Source organism: Mus caroli, chromosome 10, assembly GCF_900094665.2.
Source record: "Mus caroli chromosome 10, CAROLI_EIJ_v1.1, whole genome shotgun sequence".
Classification (NCBI taxonomy): domain Eukaryota; kingdom Metazoa; phylum Chordata; class Mammalia; order Rodentia; family Muridae; genus Mus; species Mus caroli.
The window spans coordinates 68,325,047-68,344,900 of record NC_034579.1 but is presented as its reverse complement, the minus strand read 5'-3'; the positions used below and the strand labels follow the sequence as shown (position 1 = coordinate 68,344,900).

The following is a 19,854-nucleotide window of genomic DNA, read 5'->3' as shown; positions in this document are numbered from 1 at the left end:
ACACGAAAAAGTACTATGCTTTGGGCATTATGAAGCTAGAATCAGCAGGAAGTTTTGCCATCTCTCTCAAGTTTACATTTTATTTAATGAGACTGGGCATATACAGCCTCAGAAATTGATTCTGAATTATATAACATGGATTTTATATAATAGTCCTCTTTTTTTCTCATTTGCAATTGCCTGATATATATCTTTATCATGTAAATTTTATGCATGTGATTTTTGTTTTCTGTGCATTGTTTAATGGAACATAACCATTTTATAAAAAGTTACAAGAAAAAAATTAATTATCCCTTGGAAGATGAATTTTACGCCACAGCTAGTGCACAGCACAGAAAACTGAGGATGACCGGTTTTACCATTATGAATTGAAAGGAAAGTCCCGTTGTGATGTGAATCCACACTCAGCATGACAATCTGACTCCCATACTGAGCAGTAATTATGACTCTTTTCAGTTAACACCTTCCTGATTTCTCTTGTAGTAACTAAGAAAATTGTTGAGGCCTGTTTCTTTTAACATAACTGTAGACATTTTGTATTCAGTCTCCATTCTGCCCAAAAGACGGAATTAAGTTATCCACTATTGAGCTGCCACTAAAAAAAATGCTACTAATAGGTCAAAGAGCTATGGTTGTATTACTCATGCTGTTATCGCAATATTCCGAAAGTCTACTGTCCACCACCCCTCTTACTTCACTTAGAACCAATTGGCTTAAAGGTCAGCTGATAATACTCTGCCTAGTAAGCCAAAGTGTTACACTGCTCCCCTCCTTGCCTTCTGAACTTTTGAACCTGTTGTTGTTGTTGTTTTCAGGAGCAAATCTGCTCCAAGGACAAGCATCTATTACAGTTTGGTTTCCAAGTCCTCTGGAATTCTGATCGACCAGTCTTAGGGTGTGCTTCAATAAACTTTTCTTGTTTTAACTGAGATCAATATTTGTACAGTTTGTGTGGAGATTTGTGAACCCCAACAAAAATAAAGCCCTTCATATTGCTCATAAGTCTTACAGTTTGTCCCAGCCTGACTCTCTAAGCTCATCAAGTCAGAACCTCACCTGCAGAACCCTGAAACAGGACACCTACAGATGTAACACAGAGAAAGATCATCCAAATAGTGAATTCCAAATAAGGGTACAAGCAGAGACTGTAAACCATCTACACCTCAGAAGATACAAAGAATTTTAGTTCCATGTGGCAGAGAAAATGTGTGGGTTTATTCCAAAGGTCCCAAGCCTTTTTTCAAACATAAAGAGAAACTCCATTATGCTTAAGGAAAGACTTGGATAGAGACAGAAGGAGATATGGGAGTTTGTCTTCAGGAAATATGAGATTTCATGTTGGACACTAGATCTACACTAAAGCTGAGCAGCACTAGCCATCCAGTAGCACTCTATTTATTTGGAAGCTTTCATAGATTTTCCTATCGTTTTTGTAGTCTTTTCAATCCCTTTCTCCCTACATGCTTATCCTTGATGGCTAAAGATCGTTGACTCTGCAAATCAAGATTTCCACGAATGATAGCAGTGTCCCTTAATACAACAGAACTGCAATTCTCTTGTCTAATGAAATCCCACTGAAATGCTATAAATTTTTTTTTCACAGTAGACACATTGTTTCTACTTTTTATAGTGTAGTATATAAAAGGGATATCTCTGATTATAAATTATAACTTTGCTCATTTTTACATAAAAGAAGGTAGACTATTCTTTGTTGAGTTATAGTAATTTCTATTCCCAATTCAAAAGCTGTTCAGATTGAGTTTAAATATGAATTACATATAAGTTTTACTGTCATTAGTGATTAATATAATTTACATTAATCATCGACATACCGATTTTTAATTTTAATATGGAAATTGTGAAGGTTATATTTTAGGTAAGAGTATTTGAAGTTTGCAAATGTCAGGATGTTCTTATGTATAATTATCTTTTATTTAGGTTTAATAGATTAAAATTGAATAGTAGTAGAAGCAGAATATTTCTCTGGGATTAACAAAATATGTAAAAATTGACAAAAATATATTTAAAACATTTGATCTTTTTCTTACTTACATATAGCGATAAATTTAATTTTTATTTTCATAGGAATTATACTTTTAAATGTATATAGTTTTTAATTGTCTATAGTTTTAATTTGAAATATTTAACAATAAAAGTTGCCATAGCTCCATCATAAATGAATAACAAAGCTATATCTATATAGTCACCATATTTTTTGGAAAAATTCAAAATAATTGTCTTTTAAAAAATACTTTTTAAATAAATTTTTTTATACAAATTGAGTAAGACACTGCATTTTCCACTCAGAATCAATTCACATTTAGACTGCACGGTCTATCTTAGTCATATTGACCTTTCCATGATATTTACTCTCAACCTGAAGGCAAGTGAATCCCAGCGTATGTACAGCGACTCAGTCTGCCATCCTCAGATGAGGATCAAATGTCATACTTCATGGTGCTGACACACTTGACCTACAGGAGTCAATTCATTCTTGGACAATCACACAACCTTAACTATGACCAGGATTTTAGTATTTTTGCATAAGTTAATGGAAAGACATGCTAAATTAATTTTCTTTCTTTCTTTTTTTTTAATTTGCCAATACTTTTAAAAAATATTTTTATTAGGTATTTTCCTCATTTACATTTCCAATGCTATCCCAAAAGTCCCTCATACCCTCCCCCCCCTCCCCTACTCACCCACTCCCACTTTTTGGCCTTGGCGTTCCCCTGTACTGGGGCATATAAAGTTTGCAAGTCCAATGGGCCTCTCTTTCTATTGATGGCCGACTAGGCCATCTTTTGATACTTATGCAGCTAGAGTCAAGAGCTCCAGGTACCGGTTAGTTCATAATGTTGTTCCACCTATAGGGTTGCAGATCCCTTTAGCTCCTTGGGTACTTTCTCTAGCTCCTCCATTGGGGGCCCTGTGATCCATTTCTATGGCAATGTAACAACTTACTAAGAGATGCTAAACAATGAAAAATGGAAACCCTCTTATCAAGCATGGATGAGCTGTCGTTTAGGTTGCGTCTTGAGGCTACAGCCACAGGAGGTAGAGGTGGACTACCCTTTTAGTACCACACTATAGAATCTTCTGTGGTATTTGTGTGAAAGATGTCTGTTGCAGAACATTTCCTGTCCAATCACATTAGGGCAGTGAGAGGCTTGTGATTGGACAGGAGAAGGGAGGAGGAGCAAGAAGTGGAGAAGACAGAGAGAAGGTCTGAGGAGGAAAGGGAGAACCAGAATGGAGGCTGACGTGGTGTTATCAAAAGGTTAGAATAATGGTGTTAAAGCTTTATCATTATCATTTGGCTCTGAAATTCTTTTATTGGCATCTTGAAAATTGTGTTATTATTGAAACATAAATCTGTTTGGCTACTTAAGTGTTAAAAGTATTGATTCTACCGGGTGCGTGGAACTGGGCGGGGGGCATCCTAGAGATGGCTTGGTGGGAGCCATGTGGCCTTGCAGGGCTGGTGAGTTGGGGGGCCAAGAGACCAAGCGAGTGAGATCACCTGGCACAGGGGCTAGCTCTAAATATTTCCCACAACAGATGTCTGTCTCACATCAGACTTCAATTACTGATGAGGACAGCAGAGACACAGAGCCAGGAGGTTTGAAACATAACTAACAGACGACCTAATTGTCATATAGACACACATTTAAGTAAGATGGTTTCATTTCAATGACCCAATAAAGTCTGGGATATTGGGGTGTTTTGCCCCAATAGTCTCTATCTGTTAACTTGGTCTCATAGTACACCTTTCTGTTGAGGTTCCCAAGCCTGATCCCAACTCAGTCCCAGTTTTCTCACATGGGAGTTCCCTTTAAAGAGATATTTGCTTTTGAGTCTCAGCTTAGTCATTTATAATGAGGATTTTTTTTTGTAATTTTCATTTTTATTTTTTCTGTGTTTATTTTTATGATGTAGAGTCCACATGTGTCACTGTGTTTATGTTTGTGAAGTCACTATATAAACAATAAACAAATAGACAAAATATTTATAATAATTTATAATAATTTTAAGATATTTGCGATTAGTTAGCAAAAGTTTGAAGGAAAACAGAGCAAGAGATTTAATGGTTATTAATATAGACTTTAAATACATTAAAGCAGGCCTTATTTATATGCTTGTATATTAAAAAGAGTGAGTTGGACTTATTTAATGCATATTAATTTATGTGCCTATTACATATTAATAACAAGGCCAGTTACATGGCGTTTTCATTCCTAAACTGCCCAAAACCCTGTCAGGATAACTACCAATAATGGATAGTACAGTATGGGGATACTCTCTCACACAAGGTTTTTAACTCAGTTTTTTTTAGTCATACTACTTGCTAGAGGGAAAGAATAATGAAATGGACAAAGGGTCTAAGAGTAGATCAGAAATAATTTGAGAAAATGAATCCAGTTACTGTAATATTGATATATGAACAACTCCCTAACAGTCGCATTGGTTCCAAGATTGAAAGGGGCAAGCTCTTTACAAGTGAGCAATTTAGATTGAGCCATCTGTGACGTGAGAAAAGTTTGAGAATTGTTTTAGAAAGTAATTCTACTTTTAAATGCAAGGCAAATGGTGAGAAATTATTAATAATTTATGACATTCAATGTAGGTGCTATAACTTGAACTTTATTCATTGCACAGTGGGGGGACATAATTAAAACAAACAAAAATTAATTTGGAAAGATTTTGAGGATGGGACGCGTTTGAGCGATGAAGTACCTCTAGCTCTTTAAAAGCTTTGTTTTAGGGAAAAATAGAAGGCAGATGAGGATGGAGGTCAGAACTGAGCGACAACATCATCATGCTGGTGTATTAAATCACTCTATGTTTAATCTTATTTTAAACTTGGATAGATTGAGGTGTCCTGGGAGACAAGGACAGCATACTTCTGGGTGTGAGTCTGAGAATTACTGAGAGGATTCTCTAATGGAGAAAGGCCTGTCTTGAGAGTAGTTGGTGCTATCCCATAGGCTGTGGACTAAACAGAATTAAAGATGAAAGCTGAAGGTCCCTGGTACCCAGCTGGCACCCAGCAGGCACCCAGCTTTCTCAAATCTCCACTACTGATTTACACGTGAGACGATTGTGTGGCTTTCAAATGCTCAGCCATTTTTGTCTCTTGAGTTTCTCTCTTGGGAGACTGAGTAATGTAGGGGCAGTTCCAGTAGACATATAGCAGTAGGGTCAGTGGAAGATGGTGCCATGACCATCAAGAATTCAGCTTAAATTCTTGAGATAAAGGAAGAATTTCTCGTTAAATCATTTGTTGGGAACAAGTTTTCCCCAAGAAGCCTGCACATTACCCCTGGATGTTGGCATCAACCAAAGAAATGACTTCTGTTCATATTTGCTAGTATTGGTTTTAACTTCCAAACTTTCTGAGTTCTGGTAGAAAGCCAAACTATTGTTTTCTGTACTGAATTCTACCCAACCCATTTCACTGATTCATAGGTATGATTCTATCCATAAACAATAAATTATGAGATTGTCAAATCTCCTTTCTAATCCAGAATAACAAAGAATTGAAAGAACCAGAGAGTCTGTAGTTGATGGAAATCTCTTAAAGGCCTGAACCCTCATATAGGTCTTGTGACTTCTTGCAATTTTGGTACCAGATAATTGGCAATGTTTTGTTCTCTAAGTTTACAGTTTTATTAATAGAATCTATCTGTAGTTAGTATTTATATTCAGCCATAGTAGGAAACACTACATTATTTATTGAGAACAACATTTGTGTTTTTCAAAGTTGGTCTTGACAAAGACATATAGAAAAGAAAGCTAAAAGAGCAATGGCCAGATAGATTCTTATCATGACTTTGTCCTCAAAGCCTGAAGGCTTTAGATGAAGAAGACAAGGCTCAGCATGTTCCTCTGAGAATCTGAGGCATACCTGTAGTAACAGGGAACAAGCCAAGCCCAAGCTGGGGCCCAGAGGAAGGGCAGGATGTCCTCAGCTTGCTAAAAGGGGAAACGTTGCTCACTCGCCTACCGGCTGTGGTTTATTTGTTGGTCTTTTTCCCTCTTAGACTTTCCCAGGATGGACTAGAATTAAGATAAACAGTCAGGAGAAGAAAGTTGGGGATTTCATTTACTAGAATTTCATTGCTGTGAGAGCACCAGCCAAGAAGAAAAAAATATAATGTCTTAGCTGGGATTTCTATTTCTGTGATTAAATTTCATGACCATAAACAACCATAGAAGAAAAGGGTTTATTTCAACTTACAGCTCCCATCACAGATCATCATCAAGGGAAGTCAAAGTGTAGACTTAAACAGGGCAGGAACCTGGAGGCAGGAGCTGATGCAGAGGCTATGGAGCTGTGCTGCTTAATGGTTTGCTCCTCATGGCTTGCTCAGCCAATGGCCCCACCCACACACAGTAGGATGGGTCCTCTCCCATCATTACTAATTAAGTAAAACCCTACAGGCTTACTTACAGCATGTGGACATTTTCTCAATTGAGTTTCCTTCTTCCCACATGACTATAGCCTGTATGAAGTTGACATAAAACTAGCAAAAAGTACATGAATTTGTCACCTTGGTGTTTGAAACACCCAAAGTTACTCATCAGTCAAATCCCTCCAGGAGTAGAAAACTGTCCTGTTTGTCTCTGTGCCATAGCAACCTAGAGACAAAGCATCCCAGAAGAGCCAAATGAGAGGGGCAGTATGATGGGCATGATGGGGAAATGGACTTGCAATCACATTAAGTTTTACATTGATTTTTTTCACATATAGCTTGGAGTACAGAGCGTGTGCTTACTTTGGAGGATTTTCCAGGAGTTGCATCATGAAATTGATTTTGAGCTATAGGATTATAAAGATAAAACTTTCTTCTGGCAGATGTTTCCAGTTCTATCCTCATTTCTTTCACTTTCTAGCACCTCTGTCCTTGCTATAGCTTCAAACTCGTAAGGAGTTATCAAAAATTATAAAACACTAAAATGCAGATTTTAAAGAATGATGAAGCCACTGTCATCAGAGATATCTTTTCATCTTGAACCTCAATCAGTATCATCTTCCAACTTTCAATTTGTCTCAGAAGAGGCTGAATTAGTTAAGTGCTCTGGGACCCAGTGGAGATTTCATTATCCCTCTTAAACTGATATTGATAACTGACTCACAGAGGTTGTACTGTGATGAATAACTTCTACACTATCTTCAAGTCCACTCAGTCAGATGTGGGTGTTCAGACATGACTGTACATCTATACACCTTGCTTCCGAAGCACAGTAGTGCCACTGTCCCCCCGTGGACTGAGTTTTCATGCTGCACTGTGTTTGCCACTGGTCTATTTGTTTCTACTCCAGGGCTGTGAGCTTCTTGCAGTACTCACTTTATAGAAAATATTTTGATATTAAAATTGTTGTATTGTCTAGCTGCTTCATGATTGTATATTTGTAATGAGGATGTTTACCATCTTCCAGCCATCCTGAAGGTAATGTAGAGATTATTTACCCAAATAAGGGTAGCTCTTCCCTATCCATTAGTCAGTGTCAACATCAGGATGAACAAGATATGATGGAGTTGACATTGGGTTCCAGGATATTTTAGCAATCTAGTTTCCCTTGAGACAAACTAGAAGTTAGATGATAATACTGAGTAAGGCTCAAGGATGGTAGATATTTCTGATGGTAACAATTATAAACAATATACATATATATGCACATTATATATGTGCATATGAACATCTGTGCCTTATAAGGAGAGTTCACAAAGAGTTTATTTTTTTCCATGTGAAGACATAGTAAGAAGGTATTTCTAAGATAAGACCAAGTAGGAATCTTAGCTTGATTATGCTGGTACCTCAAGAATCTTGAATGGCCATGACCACTGAAAAACGAATTCTAGGGCATGTCGACTTAGCTTTCATTTCGAAGTGTCCTGTTTAATGTTAAACTTTAAAAATGAAAATATTCTGCTTCATGAATAATTCAGTTTCATACCATGTCTGAATATGGATTAAAAACTTAACTGTGAGTCTATTAATGAAATTGGTAACTTAGAAATCAAAAACACAGCCAACCACTTGGTGCCAGCATAAGAGCAAATTTGAGAAGTTTCTGACCTACAAGATATTTCCTAACACTTGCCAATGTTCTCTAGACTGTCTCAGTTCATTGGTTATTCTGAATTATTTTCCTGTCACTTGATGAGTTGAAGGTGCCCTTGCTATAATATATACCAGTATTCAGAGACACCGGATGACTTGGGAAGTGTCGCTGTAGATCATACGTCACAGGTGGAGGTCATATTGTACTGGCAACAATGGAAACTAAAAGTCTGTTTTTCCCCGTTGGGTTCATTATTGACAATTATTTAAACAGAGCTTCTTTATGATTTATAAGGAATCAGGTGTTCACTGAAGCATTGCTAAAGTGCTTCATACTAAACGTTTGTTAACTATGGTAAATCTTTAAAGGTTTCGTTCTAATTTTAAAATCAAGCTAGGACTGTAAAACCAACATTGCTGGCAAGTTCAGATCAGTTTTGAGAGTAACTCTAGAGCGCACTAAAGCTTGGTGCTTTAAAGCCTGATGGAAACTCATACCTGTATTCCTCTTGGGTGAAGCGTGGGATCTCTCCGGGATGTAAGACAAGAATTCTCACGGTGGCACTGCTGGACATCACAGGTTCTCCGTCATCAAAAGCCACAACCACCAGCTAAAAAAGTGACAGAATCCGCATACAGATTATAAACAGGAGAAAATGCCAACCCTCACTCTATCAAAGATCTTGTTATTTTATTCTTGGTTCCACTTTTGGGAGAAAGTGATCATTTCCCTACTCCCATTAAGGAACGAGATATTGTGTTAGAATATCCCCTATTCTATCGCAATATTCTTAAACAACCTGCTAGGTAGTGTCATCAAATGAGTTACTAACTCTAATAAGAAAAAACAACTTCTAGTAGACTATATGGTTCATGCTTTATCTATGCAATTCTAAATGGTTTTCTATATTCAATGCTGCAGAAAATAATATATACTTTTATAGTACCAACATATTTTATAAAAGGTGTTAAATCCAGTGGTATCGGCAGCAAAAACATAATTAGCTTACTTGTAAAGAGAAATTAATTTTTCAATGAGTTTTCTCACACTTTAAAGAGCAGAGTGTTTCTCTCTAGAGAATAAAATTAGTAATCTTTGTAGTTTAACACTTTGTTATATAATCTCTTAAAAACAATTAGCCCAAATAGAGCCAAGATCACGTAGTACACAGTGGGAATTATTCAAATACATAATCTGAGAGAAATTTTAGTCCCATGAGGTGATAGCTACACATTATTAGTGCAATATTAATTGGTCCTTTTACTAACCATAACACACAAAGAAGTGTTCTAATATTTATGTTAAAACATTTCAAACATTTTTCACAGAGGTGTATATTCTTGTGAAAATTAGAGCTGAGGTAGAAATTTAAAGGTTCTTTAAAATCAATTGTATCAGGTAGTGTTTTGCTGGGGCAAACACATGAAGAATGTTTTCCGGAAGTGGACACAGGTGAAAAGATGTTTCACTAAGTCAGACTTGTGAAGGAACATTTCGCTGAAGCAGACACAGGTGAAAGGATGTCTTGCTTAAGCAAGCATGTCAAAGGACAAGTGATGAAGTAGTCTTCGCTACCGACACACATGTATTGGTGCAACTTATATTGTGTAGTTGAGCTCCATTTGTCCTGACTCCATAGAGAGAAAAGCCCCCCAAAACTTCTGGTGGTGTGCTGGAGCTTTGGGCCAATTGGCAGAGTGATGTCAGCTGAGACAGACTCACATGGAGTGTTGCTAAGACAGACTCACATGCTGAGACAAAACACGTGGTGAGGCAAGACCCATAGGGGTCACGCGATGGCTGGAGGGAGTATAAATAGGACTCAACGGACTGTGAGAGGGCCTTGCTTGTAGAGGTAGTGGTGCAAGGCTTCTTGGTCTCCAGTCTCATCTGATCTTTGCTTCATCAAGAGAGGCAGAGCTGAGAACTTCTCCTGGTGCTCCACATGGTTCTAATTCCTCCTGCTGACTCTTGCCAATTCAGCTGAGGCCTGGCTGTTCCTGCTACATCATGTCACCACTGCTGCTATTCTGACACTACTGAGCTGGTAGATCCAAAAATGTTTGCTAGTGGATCAAGCTCTGGCTGGTGACCTGTGAACTGAACTGCTGATTTCCTGACAAGACAGACAAGATTTGCTCTAAAGAACCATTTCTAAATAGGTCCACTTCCTCCCTAGCATAATAACCTTTTCTTTCTGGTGGGTGATGGGTTAAGACATTTAAGGACCATCATTAAAAGTAGGCTTTGAAAAAGTTAAAGCTGCATATAGCTTCTTAATACAAAGTAACACAGTGCAGATTAATGGATATTTTTTCCAAATTTTCTAGGAGCATTATTTGCTTCTGCAGTTTACCTGTGTGTACTTATGCTTGTGAGCAGGCATAAGATGAGATTCACACAAGTAGTTTTAGAACAATAGAGTCACTTGCTGTAAGAAACAGTAGCAGCCTTTATATCTACTATTGTGGCATTAGAAACACAAAGGAAAATATAATTGTTTACTTGCACAGCAGAATGCCATATAGACATTAGAATAATAGTATTAACTGTGTTGATCAGTATGGACAGTATATGATTAAATACAGATTGAATATCATGATTATTAAAAGACATAGACTCTATTATAGGATCAAATAGTAGCATCTATTTATGCCAACCATAAAATACTAGATGACTTTTTTATTTTAAAGTAGGCTCTCAAATTTCTAGGAGAAACAATTTTTAAAAATTAAAGAGGAGAAAAGTAGAAAGGAAAAAAATTCATATTGATAACTTTAAGCAGAATGCTCAGATTGAATGTCGGATAGATGTCTCAAACAAAATGGCGCACTGACCTTGAAAATCGTTGTAGGCTCTTCATTAAGATTGACGCGGGTTACTACTCTCCCAGAATCTTCCTCTACGTCAAAAATACTGGCTGGGTATGGAAACTGCACGTCGTCCACTCGGTACCTCACCCGACTCGCAGGCATCCCCTGAAAAGGAAGAATTGATCGATCAGGATGACTGGAAAGGGCACCGGAGGAGATAAACTGATTCTCACAATGAATGGCTTTGCAGAAAAGAAAAATTCCATACACTAAGAGGTAAAATGCAAGAGGTATTTCTTTCTGTGCACAACTCAATCTGAATCAATGAATTGTGCTATAATAGGCTTCAGTAAAATGATTTCTGTGTGGGAAAAAATTACTCTATTGCCACAGACATCTTTTGCTCCATGTCTTGTCTTTCTCGCTGAATATCTGCTGTGCTCTATTGTTTTTCCTGCCACAATTGTTTCACATTTAATTATGCTAATCTAAATCCAGAAATGCTGGATTCTTTTTGCTTCTGTAAATCTCCATGGCCCCCCAAATCCAAAAAACCAAAACCATAAAAAACAAACAAACAAAAAAACCCAAAACAAACAACCCCCCCCAAACAAACAACAACAACAAAACAAAACCAAAACAAAACCAAAACAAAAAACAAAACAAAACAAAGCAAAAACAACAAAAAACCATAAAAACATTTACATAATAGACTGATGAAGTTAGAAAATAGATATGGAATGTTTAGTCAAGTATTAGTCTTAATGGGAAGACATGTAAATCCTTAAACCTTATAGACCTGTGGCATCAGCTCTTGCTTTAAGCTTACTATCAACTTGTGGAAGGTAAAAGTAAGAAACACATGTAATCAATTATCCTACTGTAGCAGTTCTACCTGATAATTTCAATGAGGCCATATTTTTTGATAAGATATAAAAACTAAGAGCAAAAAAAAAAAAAGTGGTAGTGTATCTCTTTTCTGCTTCAAAAAAAAAAAAAATAACATGAACAAAAAGAGGCCAACTCATGCTACCTAGTGAATTTCAGGACATCCTGGAATGCAGAGTGAGACCCTGTGTCAAAATCAAGATGGGGAGGGGAAGTGGGAACAAGAGTGAGAGAGACTTAATTCTCATAAAAGCTGTTTAAAACCTTCTGGTGTTTTCATTTGTTGCACAAATCCAGACTATTCACACGGTGATACTATGTCCTGAAAATAACTCATTTAAAAACAATCTAATTTGAACTCACTATTCATTTCTGCTTCACACATTGCTATAATTTATGCTCAAGTGCCTTTGCTTTACTCCTGAATCCCACTTTCTGAATCTGTGCTCATGATTCCCTGGCTCTGTTTCAGATATGCCTCTGAGCTATTTTTATTCACCAGTTCTACCTGAGATATTATCACTCATTTCTGTTGATTTATTGCAGCGGTGTAAATACGAAATATCTCCTACAAGCTCATGTTTGAAAACTTCAGTTTCCTGAACTCTCAGGCATAATTTTGGGGGTCATGGGAACTTTAGGGGACAGTTCTAGTCATTGACCATTGGTCTTGGGAATGTGTATTTGAAGGCACTTTCTATCTCACTACCATTTTCTTGCCCACTGTGATACACTCACATGCTTTCTGTCATGTGTTCACATTATTATGAAGATTTGTCTAGCACATTTGCCAATTAATAAATGCCTAAATACTTTGAAATTGCAAGTCAAAATAAATCATTCCTTTTTTGAAGTTACTATGTTAGGTATTTTGTAACAGTAATGCACCATTAATTAATGCATAAACTTAGTACCAGGAGAGGGGTCATTGCTGGAACTAAGCTTATCCATATGGGTATGCCATTGCAAATGCAGAGAATAAGTACCATGAATGTGAAGTTTCAGAGGAGAATAGACATTGTCATTAGGGTAGGCTATCTGTGTTATAATCTTCCCATGTCTTAAAATATAGAGTGAGGAAGAACTAAAATATAATGAATTTATTAGCTTAGCAGATTAAATTTTATGACAGCACAGCATCTTATCTGTGGCATGGTTACTGGTCATTTCTACTAGCCAGGCATACAATGAGAGCTGAGAGCCAGGAATGAAGCAGAAAGATCTGTGAAACACCCTTTGGCTGAAGACCAGCTCTTTCAAAGTGGTAGACAAAGAAGCCAGAGATTTTTATATGTGAAGCACCATTAAAAAGAGACAAAACACTGGAGTAATAGGAAATGTGTCCTGAAGCCATTTCAGGGAGGAAAGAAACTGCATTCATTGCAGTCTCTAGGAAGGAGTTTTCAACATGTGGGTCGTGACTGCTTCAGGGGTCCCTATCAGATCTTTTGCATATCAAATAATTTCATTATGATTCATAACTGTAGAAAAATTACAGTTGTGAAGTAGCAACAAAATAATTTTATGGTTGGGTGTCAGCACCACATGAGGAGCTATATTAAAGGGTAGCAGCATCTGGAAGGTAGAGAACCATTTCCCTAGGGAATAAGACTGCAAACTCATTTGGGACTTTGCTTTGAAATGGAGTTCAGGTGAATGTTATGTTTATAAAGTATACCCTCCACCCTATTCTCAGAGACTGTTGTAGCCATGGTTGGAGGACAAGTAGCTACATTTTGAGTTGGCAAAAGAGCTTTATGGCATCCACTCGGTGCATGTATTTCTGTTGTATATTGAAAGAATATAACTATATTATTATAACTATTATTCCATATAGGCTCATAACCATGACTTTGCCTTGTATTAGAGTTTTTAATGCTCCTGCAATTTATTGTTATTATTTTTGAGACAAAGTCTCTCAGTGCTGTCCTAGTTGACCTGGAACTTAATATGTAGACCTTTTTGGCCTTGAACTCTTGTCTGTGCCTCCCAAATACTAGGACTAAAGGCACATGGCACCACATGCCCAGAATACTGTTAGAATTCTTATGACTATGGGGTTCCTTAAAGTTAGACTGAATTTACTAGGATTATGAGGTGGCCAAGAGCTGCTGCGGGGACAGAAGCAGAATCAACACTCTGCACCTGAAATTTCCCTTCTAGGCTCAGGTATTAAATGTATTTGTTTCAGGCTGGTGGCTCTGTTTGGGCAGTATGTAGAATTTGGTGTTATTACTTCACTGGTGGGCAAAAGTCACTGTGATAATTTCCTTAAATGCTGTGCCCAGCCAGCCCTTATTCCTGTCTGCTTCTCTGCTATGTCATCTGCCATAAGTCTCTCCCATATCTCCATGCCCATGAACTGCACTTCTTCACTTGCACTGCCTACCATGATGAACCAAGAAACCTCTGTCACTGTAAAGTCCATTCCTTTTCTTGCAAATTTGCTATCATTTATTGTGGTCATAGTAACTCCCATGCAATGTAAATGTACTATTTATTTATTTTTTTGCTATTTGCCATATGTGTAAGAATACAGGCTTCACATGGGGTAGTGACTGTATCTGAACAGCTTGGAGGACATTCTGCCCTGTATGCATTTAAGGAGCATTTGACTGAATAAATGAATTAGAGAATTAAAGGTTATTGGTGTTGACCACACCCAGGCACTCTGATGACAGATATTTAAATATGTAATGCCAATGGAATACTTTGAAAGGTTTAAAGAGCTGTTACCTCCCTAATCATTTTACATGTGAATCATAAATTTTCCAAGTGGCTGAAGGGACATCCAGCCACTCAAGAAGTATGGTGCAAGAGGCGTGTTTATTGGAAACGGAATCTTTGCAGTTTATGTGCATTTTCTTATATAATGACAATGTTGCTTCTTAACAATGCTGACATCCGCTTTAGCAACCAATCTGAAATTTTACTAAATATCAGACTATGCATGGTACACTTATCATATTCATATCTAAAATAAGTCTAGGAGTTAGCATAAGTATTCATATTTTACAAGCGACAAAGCCAGGATTTTAGAAATGAATTCATTTCCCGAAATTGTCTCGGCTAAATAACAAAGTCACCAGACATCTTTTGTATTTAAATGTGGTCCTCAGACCTGCAGTGCACTTAGTAATTATAAAATCATACAGAAAATATCCCACTAACATGTGAATAACACGGTAAGACAATTCATAAAATTAGCTTAAGGATGAAGTTGATGCTGCAGAAAAGCCCCTGAGATGGGTCCAGGTTGTTGGAAAGTATGATTTCCATGGAGTCATCATGATAAGGAACAAGAATGTGGTATGCCAACAGAGGTTTTACTAACAGTAATGTCCATTCTGTCTGCAGTTTTATTTATTATAGATATGTGGACAATGTAATATGATAAATCTATAGGCCATAAGCACAAACAAATGAGTCTTATTATGATGGTAGGGTTTCTTTGTTTTTGTTTTTCTTCTTTCACACACACACACACACACACACACACACACACACACTCCCAGAGTGAGATTAAAGTTCATCATGACAGGAAAATCGTGGTGAAATGGAAACCACTGAAAGCCAAGTTTCAGTACGCCCTGAGTGTTCAGGCTTCATAGACCCTAAAACTCAGTATCATTCCACACAATTCAATGGAAATAGCTAATATAGCAAAGTAAATGTAAAATGTATATTATTAATGTATATTATATTAGGAAATGTATATTAAGAAATTACAAGCAATTTCACTTTTTTATTTTGTACATTTTTTAACTTTAGGTTTCCATTCTTGTGGGTTAAATGTAGTAGGTTTTAACTTAATTATGGAAAAATATAATTAATTACTGCAGACAGTAATTGCAGAGCTGTGTGAAAGATGTTGGAAGCACACAAACATGAGGAATTTCAATGAGACTGTAATGGGCCCAAATCATTAGACTCCTACCATCACAGGACATCTCATTTAGCTTTTTTTTAATACATAATTACCAAGATATTACTCAGACTCACATAACTCCTTTAATATTAATGTGATCATATTTTATTAGTAAATACTAAGCCCATTATCATTAAATCCAAATATTAAGTAATCTGTTTTCAGATATACAAAGTTCTTTTTTTTTCTCTCCCTGACATGGTTTCAAAAATTCTTTCTTTCAGTGTCTTTGAGAAAATCTTTGGTTTACAGTTTGGTAACTGTATAATTCACACAGAATCTTTTAGGTATGAACTAACATTAGGAATTACTAAAATGTGGTTAGTATTGTTTCTCCATTCATGACAGCTTTGTCAAATTATTTTTTTTTGTAATTCTAATAAAATGCTGGGATGTCCTTAAAAATGATAAGAGGAAATGTGGGTCAAATCCAATTTATTCAAACAATCTGCTTTTCATTTTTCTTCTTCTTGTTTGTATGTAACATAGACGTCTGACAGATATGACACATCATCTAATCACTATGTGTGCAGTTGTGGTATGACCACAGCTATCAAAGTCCTCAGAAACATTTGCTTTGAGATTATTAACCACTAAAGTTCTTGAGAAATATTCTTAATAGAGAGAAAGCTACTTCCTCAAAATTTCAAATAACCCTGTTGTGTAGCTTTCCTGATTTAGATACATTTGCTAGTTTAAGAGACAGCAAATTCCTATTTCCCTTACAAAATAGACCACAAAACCCAAATATTGAGCCTGTACCAGAGTGAATAATTCGTGATCTTGTTCCTGCTTTCCTAAAATCTTTCTATTTTTAATGATAAAACAGGACTTGCTCGGGGGGTGGGGGGGGGTGAGGAGAAATGACTCGGTGGATGTGAAAACTTGCTGCTCTTCTTGGGGAGCCAAGTTTCATTTCTAGCATGCAAGTCTAGTGCCTCATAACTATCTATAGTTCTAGCTCCAGGAGAACTAATCCTCTTCTGGCCTTCATGGGTACATGCACACATGTGTCATATATTCACCCACATACATATCAATAAAAACTAAAATTAAGTCTTAAAAACAATCAAGAATTCCTACTGGTGCTCTCATGAGGTTTTAAACAGGTCCCTTCAAAGAGATATGTGCAGCTTGTGTTCACTGGAATGCTATTTACTGTATTCAGATTGTAGAAACAGCCTTGGTGTACACTGATGGATAAGCCTATAAAGATGTGCTCTATATTTACAGTGACACAGTGTGTTGATGTATTGTAAAGACTGCTGTGCATACAGAGTCTTAACAAAAAACAAAATCCTGCCATTTGCAACAGTGGGGATCCACATTGAGGGCATGATGCAGACACAACTAATTAAATCCATAAGGATAAATACAACTTAATTATTCCTGTTTGAGGAATGGAAAAATGGGAAAACATTATCTAATTTTACTTGCATTAAGAACCTAAACTAGACAAAGGAGAAGAAGGAACAGAGGTTGAAAGGGATAGAAGGATGGGAAAGTGGAGAGCTGGTGTTCGAAAGTTCTAATATTTAACTATGCATTTTTTTCCCTTTTCTACATGTAAGAACTTAAGGGCAGGGTGGCTGAGTGAATGCGTGAGAAGCTATTTCTAAGGAGGGCTACATAGGGTTGGCAAAGGTTCATTCAGAAACCATTTTCTTGAAGCTCCTGGAAACTCTTTTGAGTTGATGAACATTAAGTTTGCACATAAGAGGCCATAAATATCAGACAGTATTAACATGGGAATCAATATCTAATTACATTGCTACTGAACATATTATTTCTAGTAGACAGGTAAAAAACAAAAACAGTCACAATAACAATAATAAATTTTCCTTGGCTTTATATATAATTTTAAATAACATAAAATAGTGGGGCTCACATATGTACAGTGTTAAAGAGAAAACATTAGAAGGCTCTAATAGGTTGTCGAGTTATGTTTTACATGTACAAACAAAATAAGGCCCCCTATATACAAGAACTCAGTGTCTATCCTCAGCCAAGCAAATATGCAACATGATACACTGCTTAGAAATTAATGGATGAATGTGTTAAAGGAAGGGACTCATTTGCACACAGCATAAACTGATGTTAAAGATGTGGTCACCTCAAAACACCTTGAAATAAAATTAAGATGCCATGAATAACTCCCATAGAGACAATCTATAAGAAGTTCAGCAGAAAATTGAGAACTATGGAATATTTATAGGCAAATTTAACACATTTCACATAAGATCTATATCTGCAACTAAATATCATTCCTAAAAGAAAAATTCTAAATAGATAGACAAAAATGTGATGCAAATAAATAACGACAAAAGAAAAAATGACCCAGAAATAAGGAGAGCCAAGTTATCATTGCTTTCATAAATGGATGATTAAAGCCAAGAGTCCTCACAGAACGCCAAGCATCTCTTTCAGAAGACTTGCTTCTCTGTCTCCTAACAAGATGTTTAGAATAAGGCATCCTACATAATATCCAATTGGATGTCTGTGAGTGAACTCCAAACCTGAAGTGTTATATTTTATCTACTGCTGTAGAAAATGCCCCCTGTGTTGTGATCTTGTTCCACAAGCCTAATTTCTACCAGAAGAAAAAGACTGGTGTGAATTATATCATGGAGTGACACTTTTTAATTGATCATATACTCAGACACACAAGTCTCAAAAAGAAGATTGAAATAACACCTTGAATTCCATCTGAAACACTTCAGATTATAGCTGGGTATCAACAACAACAAAAACTACAAAAAGTTTACAAACACATGGAAACTGACAACTCGCTACTGAATGAAAGATAGGGAAAGACAGATATTAAGAAGGAAACTAAAACCTTTCTAGAATTGAATTACAATAGAAAAAACCCAACATACCCAAACTTATGGACATAGGAGGGCAGGTCTACAAGGCAAGTTCACAGCACTAAGTACCCACATAAAACTTTGGAGCTATCTCATAATTGTAAGTTAGCTACATATCTGAAACCTTAGAACAATAAGAAGAGAGAACAGCCAAAAGGGAATTGACAGTAAGAAATAATCAGACTTAGTGCCCAAATAAATAAAATGGAAATAAAAATTAAAAGAATCAATGAAATGAAGAGTTGTTTCTTTGAGAAAATGAATAAGATTAATAAATCCTTAACTAAATTAACTAAAAGATGAAGAGAGAAGAGTAATTTTTTTTTTTTTTTTTGGTTTTTTTGAGACAGGGTTTCTCTGTATAGCCCTGGCTGTCCTGGAGCTCACTTTGTAGACCAGGCTGGCCTTGAACTCAGAAATCTGCCTGCCTCTGCCTCCCAAGTGCTGGGATTAAAGGTGCGCGCCACCACTGTCCGGCTGTAAATTTTTAAAAGTAGAGATGAAAAGGGCAAGATCACAACAGATACCTAGGAAATCCAAAGATTCATAAGAACATACTTTAAAAATCTGTACTCCATAAAACTGGAAAACTTAAAATTTATATCAAGGTTAGAGAAGCAATTAATCAGTAATTAAAAGTCTCTCTCTCTCTCTCTCTCTCTCTCTCTCTCTCTCTCTCTCTCTCTCTGAATCACAGATAGATTCAGTGCAATTCTACAAGACTCTTGAAGATGAATTAATGCCAATACTCCTCAAATTATTCTACAAAATGCAAACAGAAGAAACACTGCTCAACCCAGACCTGAACAGACATATATATATATATATGTGTGTGTGTGTGGTGGTTTGAATTTGTTTGGCCCATGGGAAATGACACTATTAGGAGACATGGCTTTGTTGGGACTGGTGTAGCCTTCTTGGAGGAAGTGAGTCACGGTGGAGCCAGGCTTTTTGAGGTCTCCTAGTGTTCAAGCTACACCAGGTGTGGAAGAGGGACTCTCCTTCTGACTGCCTGCATAAGTCAATCTCCTGTATGCTTTCTGATCAAAATGTAGAACTCTCAATTCCTCCAGCACTGTCTCCCTGTCTGCTGCCATGCTTCCCACCATGATAATGGAATGAATCTCTGAAACTGTAAGCCAGCCCCAGTTAAATGTTTTCCTCTGTAAGAGATGCCTTGGTCATGGTGTTTCTTCACAGCAATAAAACCCAACTAAGAAGGTATGTATTCTCTTTATATGTGGATGGTAGCTTTAAATCATGTATGCTACCATCCACAGACATGCTA

At 36.7% G+C, this 19,854-nt stretch overlaps 1 protein-coding gene across 11 annotated transcripts in view; it reads right to left on the bottom strand.

Annotated features, from left to right (window-relative positions):
- Pcdh15 (protocadherin related 15) overlaps positions 1 to 19,854 on the bottom strand; it is a 1,443,104-nt gene that overhangs the window by 146,412 nt on the left and 1,276,838 nt on the right. For all 11 annotated transcript variants that reach the window (XM_029482520.1, XM_021175219.2, XM_021175220.2 and 8 more), the window contains 2 exons: positions 10,908 to 11,048; positions 8,568 to 8,680 (listed from right to left, as the gene is read on the bottom strand). In XM_029482520.1, the coding sequence (XP_029338380.1) occupies positions 8,568 to 8,680; positions 10,908 to 11,048 (254 nt within the window). The remainder of the gene's footprint in view (positions 1 to 8,567; positions 8,681 to 10,907; positions 11,049 to 19,854) is intronic.